Source organism: Charadrius vociferus, unplaced genomic scaffold (genome assembly GCF_000708025.1).
Source record: "Charadrius vociferus isolate BGI_N301 unplaced genomic scaffold, ASM70802v2 scaffold162, whole genome shotgun sequence".
NCBI lineage: Eukaryota > Metazoa > Chordata > Aves > Charadriiformes > Charadriidae > Charadrius > Charadrius vociferus.
In genome coordinates, this window is record NW_009647236.1 from 1,604,253 (window position 1) to 1,621,547 (window position 17,295).

General features: G+C 42.9%; 1 protein-coding gene across 1 annotated transcript in view; it reads left to right on the top strand.

Moving 5' to 3' along the window:
• Positions 1 to 1,382: 1,382 nt before the first annotated feature.
• The window catches only part of CD58 (CD58 molecule), a 20,280-nt gene continuing 4,367 nt past the window's right edge, over positions 1,383 to 17,295 (top strand). Inside the window, exons 1-5 of the mRNA XM_009879948.1 lie at positions 1,383 to 1,482; positions 11,758 to 12,051; positions 12,721 to 12,975; positions 13,447 to 13,519; positions 15,139 to 15,230. Coding sequence (XP_009878250.1) covers positions 1,383 to 1,482; positions 11,758 to 12,051; positions 12,721 to 12,975; positions 13,447 to 13,519; positions 15,139 to 15,230 — 814 coding nt within the window. The remainder of the gene's footprint in view (positions 1,483 to 11,757; positions 12,052 to 12,720; positions 12,976 to 13,446; positions 13,520 to 15,138; positions 15,231 to 17,295) is intronic.

The following is a 17,295-nucleotide window of genomic DNA, read 5'->3' on the forward strand; positions in this document are numbered from 1 at the left end:
TCATTCCTCTAGTCTAAGGGATTTCTCAGTGGCTTTTCTGTTGCTTTGGGAGTTTCCTGGATGTGCCAAAAATAGGACCTATTGCATCCCTTTTTTAAAAAAGAGAACAGTCTCTTCTTGCTTTTCCTGGAGGCTTTAAGCAGCTGGTTCTGCTACAGAGCGTTCAGAACAACTCCCTAAGATTTCCTCCTGTACTATTCCAGAAGTCTTCAGGTTTTCTTGTTTAATTGAGATTGGGAGATCCTGTTCTGCAGCCAGCAGAGCTTTGGGACCGGGTGTGTGCGGAGGACCAGTGTAGAAGCTAGGATTCTGCATACCTGTGCATACTGTGATTCAGTCTGCCCTTGTTCAACCTTTATCTCACCTGCAGTGCTTTTTCAGATACTTCTAAATGACTGTTAGGAATCCATGATTAATTGAGTCTCCTCTTGTAACTTTGTGTGTGTGTGAAGGCAGATTATTACCTTACATTACATTACATAAATTGGCATGCCGCTGCTACTCAGAGCATCTGAGTCCAGGTGCTGTAGACTTACCCAGGAAATGAAATTCCATATTCCAAACAATGTACAGTTGGAAGGGAGAGATGATGGTAACTGGGCAACTGGAAAGGCTAATTGTGGCAGCAAGTGTCTTAATATCCTCCTTAAAAAAAAAATAAAATAATAACTAGCTCTGTTGTCTTTTTCTCTCTATAAAACTTTGATTCTGCAGTAGTTGATTAGGGTAGGAGATCAGGAATAAAAATACAAACTCTTTACTGTTGTTCACTTAACTAAATCAGCAAGATTTCACGCCCTCTTTTTGTTTATATGCTTGCGTTATTGCTGTTATGTGTGTTGTTTCCTATGTGTAAATGTTCTCATGTTAATGTTTTATGAAGATAAAACAATCTGTCATGTCTCTATGAGAAAATCAAGACTCTGAAAGTTAGACGGATTTGCTCAAGTGCATGAAGTAAATCAGTAGCAAATTTGACTTGGCATGCAAGTTTTTAGCCTTGCGAATATCTGTTGTAAACACCAGAGACTCATCCTCTGCCAGCCTTCCCCCCCCCGAATCCCTGCCTTCCCAGCCTCCCTGCTTCTCTATCCAAGTTCAAAGCACTGCCACCTATCCCAGTCTCATGTCACTGAACACCTGGGAATGGGGGGAAGAGAGAGAAGCACATACCATAATCCATCCTGAAGATGTGCTTCTTCATTCTCCTGTGGGAACCTGTGACACACAGAGGCTGCATTGTAGCTTTTGCATCTTCAGAATCCCTGCTTACCACATAGGGCTTACTTGTTTTCACAGTGCTCTGCCAGGTCAGGTTTCTGTCTGACAAAACCTCAGACTTGCAAATACAATGCTTAAAGTGCAGAGGTCACATTGAGATTATGAAAGACTTTGATTTTGGACCTACCAAGATCACGCTCCTTCAGTCATTGGAAATTCAAGCCAAAACTTTGTTCACTTTTGGGATCCTGGAGATGATATGTAGGTGGGGAAAAAGGTCAGTGTAGTATTCGTGGCCCAGTTTGTTGAAGGAACCCTGAGAGGGAGCTTTGCACCCTGCCTCTATGAGGTGAATAAATTGTTGGCTACCACAGCAGCAGGAGGATCACAGTGCCATCCATAGCAGTGGGGATGTTCTGCTGCACTGCAGATGGCAGCCAAACTTCTAGTGACTTTTAGCAGAGTCAGGACTTTGCCCTAAAAGCAGAGGGGGTACGGGAGGTAAGACAGATGGGTGAACTGGAGCACCCAGAATAATCCTGTGTCATCCTGTGTCTGTAGTGAGGCTCATTTGAAAGCCAGGGAACTTTTTCAGTGTTCTGAGCATCAATTCATTTTTAAGCAGTATCGCTGCCTTCTAGTTCTTGCATATTTTGCTGTGTTCCTTAATGCTTCGTTTTGCAATTCAATTTCTTTTATAAAAATTGCGATTTTTATAAACTGAGGGGAGAAAACCTTGTTCACTTAAGAGCAGAAGTTACCATATATAATATGGAGCATGGGCTGTCAGCATATGGGCTAACAGAAAGGTGTTTGTTAGCAACTGTCATGTTTTCTTTCTGACTTCTAGAAGTGACCATCACAAACCAAACTTACCTTAATGTTGCTTTTTGATTCTTTCCCATTAGGCAGTTTGACAGGTTTGGGCTGGTTTTTGTTTTAACATTCCCTTCCTTTCTGTTCACACAGAAATATATGCTCCTTTCGAAGGTTTTGTTGATCATAAAAATATCAGGATTGCTCAATGTTTTTTCCTGTGTCTTTCCGCTCCATGAGAGATGTCATGGGAACTACGTCACAAGGCATTGGGATGAATGGGGGGAAATCTGGACTCTTTAACAAATTCAGTTTGCTTTTAGAATGTGGTTAGTTCAGTAGGTTGCTAATAGAAATGTTAAACACAGTTTTAAATGGTATGAGTGGAAAAATCAGTCATCAGCTGTATGAAGCCAACACCTCATTGTGTTGTCCTGTTATCTTACTTTTGAATCTTCCTGAATAAACAGAGGAAGTTCTGAATTTCTCACAAAGGGGGGAAAAAAAATAATCCTCTGCCCCCTGCTTAAAAACTTTTCATAACTCTTTGCCTCCAGAGCTCTGGCTGTTATATCATATTAAAAACAAAAAGAAAAAAAAAATTGCCATTGATATTTAACACTACAGGTTGAACACAGAGTGAAAAATATTACTGATAGTTTCTTGGCTTAATGTGATTAATGGTCTTAGTCCTTAAAAAGGCAGAATCATCTCTGGCTTACATGGACAGACTCCTTTGGTCTTGAGAGTTGACAGTGCGGTTAAAGGTGTTTGTCAAAAAAAAAGAAAAAAGATTTGATTGTGTATATGGATTTGGTGGTGGTGGTTTTGTGTGGTTTTTTTTTTTTTTTTACGATTTTACAGTCTCGTGAGAACATACTGGCCGTGTACAGGGTGGTGTGGCTGTAGGCTGTCTGGGTGATACAGGGTTTGGAGTACATTTAAGTTGGTGTTGCTGCAGGACAAGAACAGCTCCTCTCTATGCTGTCCGTTTGTGCTGTTCTTTACAAATGGAACTTCAGAGATGATCTGGCTGAAAATGAACTCGGTTGAAGGAGAAAAGTTATTGAGACAGATTATTTTCTCAGTCCTATTGATCATACAGCTACATAATGGCTGTGCTGGTACAGCATAGAAGTGCTGTCTGGATGTTGGGGCTAAATGGCCAGAGGATTTGAACTGCTTTTTTCCTGGCAGTTCAGGGCAGGCTTAAATGCAAGTTGGCCCTGTCTTTAAGCAAAGCCCAGAGATCAAAAATAATCAGTATCCTACAGGACACAGTGATCCTCTTCACCATTGCCAAAATGGGGATTCCCAGTTCTACCCCTCCTCCTCACGCTGCCATGTGTTGGCGTTCACTGGATTTAGCTCATTGCATTAATGGCAATGTAATTTATCAAAAAACCCTATAAAGTTAATGAATGGTGTTGGCTCAGTCCGGGGAGCAGGACCCTGAGACTTCAAAAAGGAGTGCAGAAGCAGGTGGAGGGGCCCCCATGAGTGGGCTCAGGTGTTTGCTTAATTGCCCTGAGTTAATCAATTGCCTGGGGCAGGGGACACAAGACTTTTAGAATAGGAGTTCTCACATTGCACCCTGCTCCTACATGTGACCTGAAGAAGGGCCTCATTGGCTATGTTCTTGACAGGAGAACTAGCTGAATCTAGGTTTCCTCTAAGTGCAGGCGGTAATAGTCATCTATATAAACTCTTCTGAAGCTGGAGTTAAGTGATTAGGTTATCCTAAGTTTGTATATGCAGAACATGTCATGCTATAACTACAGAACACACAAGTATGATTTTATGTGCTCTCGCCTCACAGCAAAGGAAGATATGGAAACCATAGTCCTGCAGTAACCCCTCCTCTGTATGGTGAATTCCCGGATGTACTGCTCTGTTAGTGAACTTTGACTTCTGCATATCAGATGAAGTTTCCCTGCTCTAAAACAGCATGTAAGAAAGTCTCGTAAGGCATGGATCAGTCTTTCTTTGCCTCCTAGAGGATGTCTTGTACTTCCATAGTCTTTCACAGTGAGAGGAGTTAAATCAATGATCAGAATAACTGTGACTGAATAATCATTAATAAAGTGATAATGCTGCTCAGAGGTAATTTTTGGGGACTGAGGCTTGGGATGTAGGAGGACTCTACAAAGCTAAAATCCTTGGGTTGTAAGGTTGCATTACTATCCGAGTGATAGGAACGATGGAAGTGAATTCAGGTTTGTGCTAGGCAGGTGGTAAGAAGCAGCATGACAAACTGTGTGTGGTTTGCTTAGCAGAAGTGAAAAAGCTCTACTTAATCCAGGGTGATGATGACAGCTGTGAGTAGGTGAAGTTTGCTAATAATGTGTATATCTAGGCTGTTACATCAGAAATTTCCCCCTGCTGTTAATGAAGCACAACGTAACCAAGTATGAGAGGTGCGAGTGCAGGTTGACCGATGTGTTAGCCACTGTACCACAGTACTTAAAAGGCAGAGATGCTACATTAGCTAAAATACCAGTAACTTTGTGAAGCTTTTTCTTTTGCTGCTACCTTTAGCATGGCCCTCATGACACTGTACACATACCTTTTTCCTGGTGTATGAACAGGCAGACTTGCTAGAGATGGAATATTTTTGGTGATGTTTGTTTAGCATGAAATGAATAGACTTACCTAGAACTAACCTAAGGCAATGCTTTGGCAAACAGAAAACACCCAAGTCAAGAAGGTGCCACAAAAATAAGAGCTCACACGTTTACATTCTGAGAGAGGAGGATCCTTTCCAACTTGGAAATATAGCACAGTGGATAATTCTAATATGAAGTTTATTTAGAGGCATCACCTCAAAGTTGCTTTTATATCAAAAATTGTAACACTTAAGAAAATGTGCCAGACCTGCACAATCAGTATCCATGTTGAGATGCGTATTGCACTGGACTCAGAGCTTCCAGTTTGGATCTTTGAAGAAACAGGCCTGAGCTGCAAAACTTTGGATGGGACAGATTCTGTCCTTAATTCAAAGGCAAAGACACCAGGATTTCAGGTGCATTGTTGTGAACCAGATCCTCCTGGCTCACAGGAGAGTCAGAGGTGGGTAGAGATCTGGAAACAAGTTGTGAAGCCCAACGTAGTCACTCGCTCCCTCCCCCTCAGCAGGATGGGGTAGAGAATTAGGAGGTCAGAAGCATGAAGAACTCGTGGGTTGAGATAAAGATGATTTAATAAGTGAAGGGGGGGGGAAACAAAGTCAGGGGGAGAACCAAGTGATGTAAAAGCATTCACCCCTTTCCCACGAGCAGACTTCTTTGAGCAATGGCTACTTTGGAAAGACACCCCGCCCCCTCTTTTTTATTGCTGACCATGACATATGGTAGGGAATATCTCTTTGATCAGTTGGGGTCAACTGTCATGGCTGTGTCTCCTCCCAATGTCTTGCCCATCCCCAGCCTACTTCTAGGACTGGGCAGAGTGAGAAAGAGAGAAGGTCTTGATGCTGTGCGAGCAGTGTTCAGTAATAGCTAAAACATTGGTGTGTTATCAACACTGTTTTGGTCACGGATCTAAAACACAGCACCATATGGGCTGCTATGAAGAAAATTAACTCCATCCCAAGCAGACCTAGTACACAAGTGCACGGTAGCAGTGACCATGGCAAGCAGTAGGAAGAGTAAGACTGGGCAGGTAATAATCATAGGACAAGGGGATTGGAAGAGGCTTGGGCAGGAAGCAGGGTGGAGGGAGCTAGAGAGATCTGCAAGATTCAGCAAATGGGAGAGGGACGTAGGTGGAAACAGGGCAGAGGAACTGAAAATTCTGGCTATTGTAAAAAAAAAAAAAAAAAAAGAAAAAAATTATTTGGAACTAAACTTACAAAAGTTGCCGGAGATTCGCACCTTCCCCTCATTTCTGGTGTCAAAGTCAGCTGGTGTCTGACTCTGGTGGCACCTTGTTCCTGCGGAACTGATGTTTTGGTCCTCTGTTTTCCCTATTCCTCGACTTCTTTCCCTGGAAGTATCCAGGATTGCCTAGTCCTTGACATATCCAAGCTTTTCTGTGTCTTGCTTGTACCTAATCCCTGTTGGAATCCACCCAGTCCTTCTGTGAGTCACATACCAAGACTTTGAAAACCCTACGGTAGGCTTCCCTGAGCTGTGCAGTGGAGCGCGTTCTTTCTTCCTCCGCTTCAGGCTGTGCTAGTGTGCACAAGGGAATTCTAGTGCAGCCGGACCCAAGAGGGTCTTGTCTGGTCACTAGTGGTCAGGACACTAGTGAGAAGGTTTTAGGCTCTTCGGTGGATTGTGCATTTTATCTCTTTAATGTTGAACATGTTGACTAGTGAGTTACTGGAAAAAGGGAAGTGGTGTCTCCATCTGACCGCATTTTGGAAGGCTTTACCTCTGTCCTAGGAAGATTCAGGGCTGTGAACCCAGAGTGGAAAGAGGCAAGCGACCTCAGTGAAGGGGTTGGATTTAAGGTGCAGCTTAATCCTCATGATTTCCTTGTAACTATTTTAAGAAGTCTGCTCCTGGGGCATGGTTGCGGTTTGCTGTGGTCTGAGCCGGGCCTGTGCTGCTGGCCAAAGGGACGGTCTTACTCATGTTCTTCCCCGGTTCACTTACTTATTTCCGCTCCATCCCATGCGCAAGTGCCAGTGTTCCCACAGCAGGTCACATCTGGGAATTACAATCCTTCTGTGGGGTATTTTGTTTGTTTGTTGGTTGGGGTTTTTTTGGAGTGGGGGTCGGTCCCAAGTTGACTTTCAGCACGTTGTACTCTCTGTGTGACTAGTTCATTGTAGGAACAGGCAGACAAAGGAGAGGGAGGAATGGGTAGGTCATCCCAACACTTTTGGTCAGGAGCATAGCTTTAAAATGACAGCGTAACCTTTGCATAGGGATGCTGCCTGTTGTTAGGCCTGTGCTGGGGGATATAGCCAAAGGTATGGATTCTGTGGTGGGCAGTGACCCGGGCTTGTTGGTGGGTGCCACCCTTAGGTCCTGCCTTTGCTGATGCGTAGAGCTCTGTAGATGCAGGCAGCCCTGTATTGTCCAGGAGTAGCAACACATACGTCTGAGAACTTGCTGCAGTATGCAAATGAAAAACACCGCTTTTGATGTTATGTGTAAGATTTGCAGTCATTCCTGCACGAATCTGATTTTTCTCTTGCAACAGCCTGGGACGCTGTTACAGCTTACTGTCATCTGCATTCCCTTTTTCCTGGCTGTAGCTTTTGCCCGTGCTTTGCTACCATGAGTCTAAGTGCTTTCTTACTGGAGTTAGGGAAGCAAGTTGTGCTTGTGGCCTGTGGGGGAATTAGGAGGACTATGGCTGAATATTCTGATAGTCCTTCTGGACTGAACTTTTATTTCAGGGTTCTCTGCAACGGATGGTTCTGAGGGTTAGGAAGGAATGTAACTCTGCTGCTTACAGTTGCTGGGGGAATTCACAATTAAAAAAAAAAAAGCCTAAAAAAGGGGTAGTTGGGAAGTTACAAAAAATACAACAAAAATCCACTGTTTAAAAAGCCCAACTCCTGAGGTAGAGGGTTACTTGCTATACGCTAATCAGTAAGGACTTCACCACCCAGTTTCAGCAGGTGGAATGTTAACATCTTAATGGTAAAATGGGAGCCGAAGAGGTAGGCCTACAAAAGGTGGACCTGCTTGTATAGACCTAACATATACATATGTGCATTTTAAATAGGTACTTGAGACCAAAAAAGATTATAACGATAGCATTAAAAATAAAAAGGGAATTAGATTACAAAAGTTCTCCATGATAACTAAGCCTTACATCAACTCTAAGCTAAGAAAAGTAGTGAAGAAAATCAAATCAGGTAGACAACTATAGTAATGAAGCATTTCATGTTGATAAATGGAATATTAAATTCCACTTATCCAGTCTGAACAGAACATGTGGATACCTTTAGCCTACTTAAATACTTAAAGAGTCAGAATTATTCAGGTGAATATTAAAATGAGTATAGCACACTAGGTTGTATGAGTGACCTGTTATGCTGTGAGTGAAGGACTGTGCCTTGTCTTGAGTAGGCTGCAATCCAAGCTGCGCATTCAGGGACATGATTCAGCTAGCATGAAGTTCCAGGTTATGTGTATTAACTGAGTGATTGTCAAACATGAGAAAATCCGAAATGTTTTCACGTACTGCAAAGCAGCCTAAGGTATGTGGCTTGTTGTTTCCTGCAGACCAAATCTGTGCACCCATGCTGTTGTCACAGTTTAGCTGATGTGTGGTAGGTGGAACGCTTGACTGTGGCTCTGAGTCCTGGGTAGGACGAGAAGACTGTGTAAACGAAGTATCTGGCTGCTGGAGAAGTGGGAACAGAAGATGATGTAGACAAGATGAGGTGGTGGGTTTGCAGAAGAGGCTTTGCTTGCACAATGGTAGGTTCTCTTTATCAGTAACACTTTTGTTATGTGATTTGTTTGGAAGGATAGAACACAAAGACATGGTGTAAGAAGGAATTTGGAATGGGTTGAAGGAGATACAGGAGCAGGTAGTCTTATGGTTTCTGTAGAGGCTACTGGAAGCCTTAGCACAGTGCTACTTCATTGTGTGAACTTCATCTTGGAATAATAGGGTACAATAAGGAGAGAGGGAGAAAGCAGAAAAATATCACTCTTACTTCTAGCCTTCCAAAAAGAGTGTATCAGAAAGTGTTTAGCTGTTACTTCTCCCTCTTTGCTCACAGCAGAGAAGTTAACTGGTGTGGAATGGGAAATCTGTCTCCGTATAAAATGAAGTAGAAAAGAGGAGGAAGGGTTCCTTAGAAATTTAGAAAACATGTGATGACACATGTTTTCTTTAGAAGCTCCAAGATATGTGGTAGAGACCTTATGCAACGTTTCTGTATGATGTATAATTTCCTTGAAAAAAGGAAGCTGACAGCATTGAGTGGGAGGTTTCTTCACGTTTTCACTAGAGTAGTGAAGCAGAGAAGTAAAAGTGTCCAATCCCTGGTTTTAGACAGGAGATGACAGTTATTCTGAAAGGATAACCTTTTCCCTGTCTTGCTCCTGGGAGCCCTGAGTGTCCTTGGTCTCAGTTCCTTGCTGCCAAGCCTTTGTTTCACCAGCCAGCAAGAAGAGAGTGCGCTGAAGAGGGCAGCACTCGCCCAAGCCACGCAGAAGGTGTGGAGGGAAAATGTGTTTTCTTTTTAGCTCTGCTTTCCTCCAGTCTCATTTCTGGGCTTGAAGAAGAAACAATCTTACCCTCATAACTCCAGCCTAGCTCTTATGACTAACTGAAAGAGAGCAAAGATATGGAGAGTTTACATGCATCAACACCCAGGCTTAGGAAGTTAGTGGGCTGAGCGGTGGTGGCTGTCCTTGCTCGTGTTCTTACTCCCCAGCAAATGGCTGCTTTCCTCCCAGAAGGGAGTCGCATTACCTTGCTCTTGTCAACAGCCACTGTGGCTTGGCTTATGCATGCTGATGTTAAGCCACCACAGATTGGTTTTGTCTGTGAGCTGAAGTAACTGGGAGGTAGAATTTCACAGTGGGTAGAGAAGGGAGTTTTTCTCCATGCTAGGAATACTAAAAGTCCCTAGGCAGTGAGAGATGACTTCTTGAGGAAAACGCACTCCTAGAAATTGTCTTTATGAAGCAAAAGTTTCTGACAAGACTGCAAGCTTCATCGGATCAAAACAGTGCTTCATCTTGCCCAGCACCCTGCCTTTGACCACAAGGTTTCCAAACATAAATGTTGGAGCTCCTGGGTTCTTCTCTTTTCTGGAAACTGTTAACTGAAATGGGTGGGAAGAGATGCTCATACTGGAGCAGCAGGAGCAAGTGAGATGTTTAAATCTGTCTGAACAGGATAGAAGACAAAGAAAGGTGGGTGGGTTGTGTTGAAAAGATGTGGGAGTGATAGCTGAGCCGTCTTAAGCCTGTTTACTTTTCCAGTTACTGTGCCTGGAAAAGGCCACAGTGTAAGTGCAGACAAGAAGAACTAGAAACTGTAGTGGCATGAGAAGAGTACTTTCATGGGTAAATTGGAAACAAATTGGATAGTCCATGAGAAGTAAGGCATGGAGAACAGCTTCTGTGTGTGCAGTTCTGTACCCAAGCACAGAAGTGCGTTTCCCATTGCTTGCCTTCAGTCTCTTGTCTGAGAAAGTCTTTGTTTCTATGGTGTGGTACCAAGCAGAAGACCAGGACACTTAGTATGCTTGCAAGCATTGTTCTTTGCTGGTGACCTAATCTAATGACTGGCCTGGCTGACCTCCCAGGTGCTTTCATATGGAAAGGAGATAGGATGTGGAGAAGATGGGCTATAGTTTGTTTTGTGGACTCATATACAATGAAGGGAAGTGACTTCTTGTTTTGATGTGATAAAGCTGTAGTATCCACATTGATTTATGAACAGCAGTAAGTTTTCATACGATGGTGACATGAGAAGCCAAGGAAGCACAGAATGATATAGAGATCGGTGGGTCCTTGACTTGATGCCATTTAGGAATCAAAAAAAACCCCAAACAAACGCAAAAGCCAAAACAAACCCCAAATAGTAGCTGTCACTTGGGAGCAGTTGGCTTGAGGAGTAGGCTTTTGAAATATTTCTCTTTCACCATGCACAGTTGCTGTTTAAAGGGAAGTTTTCCATTGTCCATATTGGGAATCTTGCCTTAATATGAGACCTCATTTATATCTTAATCATGCCCTTCTTCAACTTAGTAGTAAAAAGTTGCCAGCTACCGTGAAGCAGAATCAAGTGTATACAAGTGTTAATACGAGTGTAAGTTGAACTCAGTATTGGCATGTTTTTGTCTCTGTCCACATACGTGTCTGCCATGGCAGTAGTCTTGTGATATTTTAGAGCTATTCAGAAGTGGGAGGTGATTGCTGAAGACTGAAGCAGGGACACAGAGATGCTAATGGTTAACAGTATCCCTTCCCCACAGCAGAATTTTGTCTCATCTATTAGATCAGTAGATTATTTTTTTTCACACGTGTAGCTGTTTTTAATAAAAAATAGGGAAAATCTTTTATCCCTCTTCTTTTCTGTTGTTGTTTATTTATATTGAATGTTTGGGCTTTTTTTAGGAAAATATGATTGATTCAAAACTGATAGCAGATAAGATTTCTGGACAGCTCCCGCTTCTTGCTTGTAGCTCTGCTAAATCTCAGAGATTGGGATGCTATTTCACATATATTGGCTGTGAATAAACTTGCTTCAGTGACATTTCCAAAGGAAATCCCTAGTATCCTCATGATTTCAGAGCAGGTGCTTTGAACCGAGTAGCAGTTTTGTGTCAGAAGTGTGCTTTTTACTAACTCTGTGAATATTCATGCTGGAAAAATTGCAGTTTGTTTGCTCAGCAGGAGCTTCAGTCTGGGCATCCTGCAACAAGATGCTGAGAGAGATTTAGCTAACGACAACAATTCTTCATTTCATTTTTTTCACAAGACCACGAGCATCAAGCCTAATTCAAGTGAACAGAGGGAAAGTACTGAGGACAGAGGAGTTTAGGGTAGGGAAGAAGATCAGGACAATGATTCTACCTGGGAACAGAATGTGGAAACCGGATCCACTTTGCAGTGCCTGCCACATGATTGTGCAGACAAGCTGGGTTTGGGTAATTCTTAACTGACACATGCCTTACTTTGCAACATTGTGATGTGCTTCTAACCTAAATTTGAATGTCTCTGGTAATGTATACAGCATTAGTCAAGTAATAGTTTATAAACCAATTGTTAAAGTAACTTTTTTCCCCTCTAGCACACATCCACTGCGAGGACGTGTTTGGCATCGTGGGAGAAAATTTTACTTTTCCAGTAAAAATACACCAAAAAAAAGTGGAAGTTATTTGGATGAGAAACAAGGATAAGGTGGCTGAATGGGAGGGGCAAGACAAACCGAAGTATTTTACTTCTCTCCGTGACAGAGGCTTGCTTAACGAGGAGAATGGTGGCTTGACAATATTTAATTTGGAGTACAATGATGCTGGAACATATGTTTTAGAATACTTGGATTCTATGCAAAATGAGTTAACCTTCATACTTTCTGTGTTAGGTAAGTAGTGGAAGAACTGCATAAAGAATTTACACCACTTTATTTGCTTTAAGAAGGCCAGAAAGGGGTTTGTTTAATTGTCAGGGAAGGAAACAAACAGAGGGGGACTGCTCTTTGGCTCTGTTGTTAAGTTGCTTAAGCATTTTAAACAAATTTTCATAGTAAGCATCTAATTTGTGTGCCCATCATTACTCACCTTGGAATGACTTCTAGAATGTGTGTAAATGGCACAATGTGTACTTTCAGGTAGATGACCAAACTCGTTAAGCAAGCTGACCAAGTTATCCCAGTCAATGTGTGCCTATTTAAGATACTCCTGCAGGCATATTATATGTGCTTGAATATCTGTGGCATCATCCTGTGCAGATCTGTGCAGCTTCAGTAGTAGACTTTGGGAAATATATTTGACCAGTGTGTATATTAGTCCTATTGACAATGAACCATGAGGAGTCTTAAACTAGGTTCTGAAGAACCACAAACGGGGCCACTTTTAGAAACTAATTTCGCTCTCATGCACATGTGTGTGCATACGTATGCACACCTTACACATACACTTTTATCTTTTAAAAGATATCTTTTATCAGCTTTTGTTGCTCCAGCCCTTGTCCCATGCTAAAATTTGAGGAAGTTTATAACCAAAGTAATGCAGAATGTTTTTTCTCCTTTTAGCTCCCCCTTCAGAACCTGAAATAAGTTGCAACGTCAGTGGTGATAACCTTGTGTTAAAATGTGCAGCAGATTTCGAGAAGCCTCTGAATTATGCTTGGAAGTTCAGTAGCATACACGTCACTGATCAGACCCAGGAAGTTTTCATCCGTAAGAATGATGTTGATGCTTCTGAGAAAGCTGAATGTTTCATTAAATTCTCTCAAACGGAAAAAAGCTCTGAAATCTCTTTGGCTCAATGCTTTCCAGATAAAAAAGGTAATGAATAGTTCAGGTTGTATACGCAAGTCTGAGAGGCTAGGTTGGGAAGCAGCATGGACTTTGTTAAGATTTTTACCATTTTCCCAGGAAGTTGAATTTAAAGAGTAAAAGGCATCAGGAGTGATTTATCTGCTAAAAGTGTGTTTAAGGTTGGTGAAAGGTGTGAGGATGACAGTTTGATCCCCCCTGGAAAGATACTTTTTGCAGGAATCTTGACAGAGTAAAACCTTCAGCTGTGACTTGAAATGAGTAATAATAAAGAGGGAGACACACTTAGAAGATCTCTTATGAACTTTCTGGCCTTGTAATTAATGCTAATGACTATTGTGCTCTTTGTATTGCTTTCCATGAATTGAAATTAAACTATTCAGTCATTTCAAGTGAGTCATCTAGCAGCCATTAGATAAAATAATTTCTCACTTAGCACGTGCATGAGTCCATGAGCATACTTCTTTTCTTCCTTCACAGACAGATATAAAAAGGAGAAAGAGAGTTTTCCTGCCATGGCTATTGCTTTGGAACAGCCTCAGCTGAGCTTCAGGTCAGCTTGAGGCTTATGCTTTTTTTCTTTTCTTCTTTTTTTTTTTTTAAAAAAGAGCCCATAGAATAAGAGCATGTTTAGAATCATCTGGTTTGTAGGGTGTGTAAGGCAGTCCCTAACTGACAAAATTTCCCACTTCTGTGCAAAAGTAATTTTCATGGTTTTCCAGTGGAAGATTCTTCCTCCTTCACTGGAATTATATGTTAGAGAATTGTTAGAAATGAGGCATCTGGTGAGTTGACCTTGGCTGGTTGCCAGGTGTCTGTCAAGCTGCTCTATCACTCCCCCTCCTCAATGGGGCAGGGGGGAGAAAATATGACAGAGACCTCATGGGTTGAGATAAGGACAGGGACATCACTCAGCAATTACCATCATGGGAAAACCAGACTCAACTTGGGGAAAATTAATTTAATTTATTGCCAGTCAAAATCACAGTAGGATAATGAGAAACAAGAACAGTCTAAAACACCTTTCCCCCACCCTTTCCTTCTCCCTGGAGTCGACTTCACTACTGTTTTCTCTACCTCCTCCCCCTGAGCAGCGCAGGGGGACATGGAATAGGGGTTGTGGTCAGTTCATCACACATTGTCTCTGCCGCTCACTCCTCCTCACGCTCTTTCAGTGTGGGGTCCCACCCACAGGAGACAGTCCTCCGCGAATTTCTCCAGCATGGGTCCTTCCCATGGGCTGCAGTTCTTCACAAACTGTTCCAGCGTGGGTCCCTTCCATGGAGTGCAGTTCTTCAGGAACAGACTGCTCCAGCGTGGGTCCCCCATGGGGTCACAAGTCCTGCCAGCACACCTGCTCCAGTGTTGGTTCCTTTCTCTACAGAGTCACAGGTCCCGCCAGGACCATGCTCCAGTGTGGGCTTTCCACAGAGTCACAGTCTCCTTCAGGCATCCACCTGCTCTGGCATGGGGTCCTCCACGGACTGCAAGTGGATATTTGTTCCACCATTAACCTCCAGGGACTGCAGGGGGACAGCGTGACTCACCATGGCCTTCACCATGGGCTGCAGCGGAATCTCTGCTCCGGTGCCTGGAGCACTTTCTTCCCTTTATTCTTCAATGACCTTGGTGTCTGCAGAGTTGTTTCACATATTCTCACTCCTCTCTCACAGCTGCTGTCACGGAGCAGTTTTGACCCTGTCTTAAATATGTTATCACAGAGGTGTTACCACTGTCACTGATGGGCTCACCTTTGGCCAGCAGTGGGTCCTTTTTGGAGCTGGCTGGCACTGGCTCTGTCTGACATGGGGACACATCTAGCACCTTCTCACAGAAGCCACCCCTGCAGCCTCCCCAAAACCTTGACATGCAAACCCAATGCAAGGTATTTGCTGAAATTTCATATGGCTGTGATCTGTGTCAGCCTTTCATAGCCTTCACCTTTCAAGTGGTGATAAGCCTTCACTGAACTAAAGTACTTACCATGTAACATTCCTGGAGATGGCTTAGGGTTTTGCTAATAACTGACTCTCGTGCATTAATTTCTTGAGGTTACTTGTTTAAAAACAAATAACTATAGAGGATACTCAGGATTGTATTTCTACTGAAGTAGTGTATCACACAGTTGCTTTTTAACTAACCAATCATTATTTATTTTTTTAAAGGAGACAGCTATCAGAAAAGAAGCAGAGATGGTCTTATTGCGGCTTTTATCTTTGTTTCAATTGTAGGAATTGGAATTGTAGGATTCCTATACAGAAGAGGTATGTATAGCATTTCCTAACTGAGCTTGACATGCTTCAAGTTTATACTGATCTAAGATTCTGTAGAATGTATGAAAGTTTCTGACCATGGCATGTATTGTAAATACAGTAGTAGAAACAAGTACAACTTAGGCAAAGGCTAAAAGGAAAGGAACGAACATACTGAACTTTCTTGAACTCAGACATTCTGGCTCTGTACTGGGAAACACTGTAGTTTGTATTTGCATATTTCTCCTTCAGACTGGGTGTTTTGTTTACTGTGTGTTTCTGCTTGCCAAGTATCTATGGCCTCTCCTATTTCTATCTGAGTATGCTTTCACTGCCTTTTTTGAGAGCATCATAAAGCTGCCCTCAAGATCAGATTTATTGCTGGGACACACTCTTACCAGGGCCTCTTGAATACCTTATGCTGAGTCTAATCTGACAACTCAGTACGCTCAACTGATACGTAGGGACTTCTGTGCCTCCTGTCAGCCTGTACTGCCATCATCTTGGAGTTCTAGATTTGTTTCTTGATTGATCCCTACACTGAATTCAGAGATCTTTTTTTTTGTAAATCTGACAGCTTATTCAGAAATGGTAATTGTAGGCTACCACTGTGTATCTCTTGCTGCCACCTTTTTAGGTAAATGTGTCAGATTGTATTCTGGCTTGAAAAAGAGGTGCACACCATCTCTTCTCTTTGTGTTTGAGAGAGTCCCAACCAGGAATATGTTGCTTCATCTTAAGGGTGCTCTGCATGGAAAATTCCTAGGGGGTCACCATTTGGGGGTGGCTGCAGGGTGAAGAGCATGGAATGCATCTTCTATCTGGGAGGGACTGATTAATGATATTCTGGAGGGAGGCTCTGATCAGAGCATACAAAGATGTATATTGCATGTGGACCTTATGCTTTCCTGATCATTCTCAGTTTAGTTTCTGTTGGCATGGAATCATGAAACAAACTAGGTGGGAAGGAATCTCTGGAGGTTTCATCCAACTTGCTGCTCAAAGCAGCACCAACTTCAAGCTAGATCAGGTTGCTCAGGGCCTTGTCCAGTCAAATTTTGAATATTTCCAAGGATGGAAATTACCCAGTCTCTTTCGGCATGTGGTCCAGCACTGAATCACCCTTGTGGGGAAGGATATTTTCCTTATTTCTGTTGGGGATTTCCCTTTTGCAACTTGCAGTCATTGCCTCCTGTCCTTTTGTTCTGTACTTCTGAGAGGAGTTTCCTTTGTTTTCTCTGTAAGTTAGTTGTAGACTGCAATTAGCCATCCCCTTAGCCTTCTTTTTCTTTAGGCTGAACAAACCCAATTCTCTCAGCACCTCCTTGCAAAACAACTGTCCCCTAAATATCTTGGTGGACATTTGCTGTACTAGCTTCAGAATGTCAATGTTTTTTCATTAATTGGAAACCCAAAACTAAACACAATACACCATTTGGTAGTGTCACAAATACTGAATCGAGGGGAAGAATTATTTCTGTTGATGTCCTGACTATGCTTCTGCTAACACAGCCCAGTATCTGGTAGGCTTCTGCTGCAAGGGTGCATTTCTGACTAATGTTCAACTTGTCACCGTCCGCCAGGGCTTTCAAGTCCTTTTCTGCAGAGCTGTTTTCTAGCTAGGCACAACTCAGCCTGAACTGCTCCATGGGATGATTTCATAGGATCATAGAATGGTTTAGGTTGGAAAGGACTTTGAAGATCATCGAGTTCCAGCCCCCCTGCCATAGACGGGGACACCTCCCACTAGACCAGGTTGCCCAAGGCCACGTCCAGCCTGGCTTTGAACACGTCCAGGGATGGGGCCTCAACAACCTCTCCGGGCAACCTGTTCCAGTGCCTTACAACCCTTAAAGTGAAAAATTTCTTCCTAATGTTTAGTCTAAACCTGCCCTCTTCCAGTTTGAAGCCGTTCCCCCTCGTCGTATCACTACATGAACTAGGAAAAAGTCCTTCCCCAGCTCTCCTGTAGGCACCCTTTAGGTACTGGAAGGCCGCAATAAGATTTCCCCGGACCCTTCTCTTCTCCAGGCTGAACAGCCCCAACTCTTTCAGCCTCTCCTCATAGGAGAGGTGC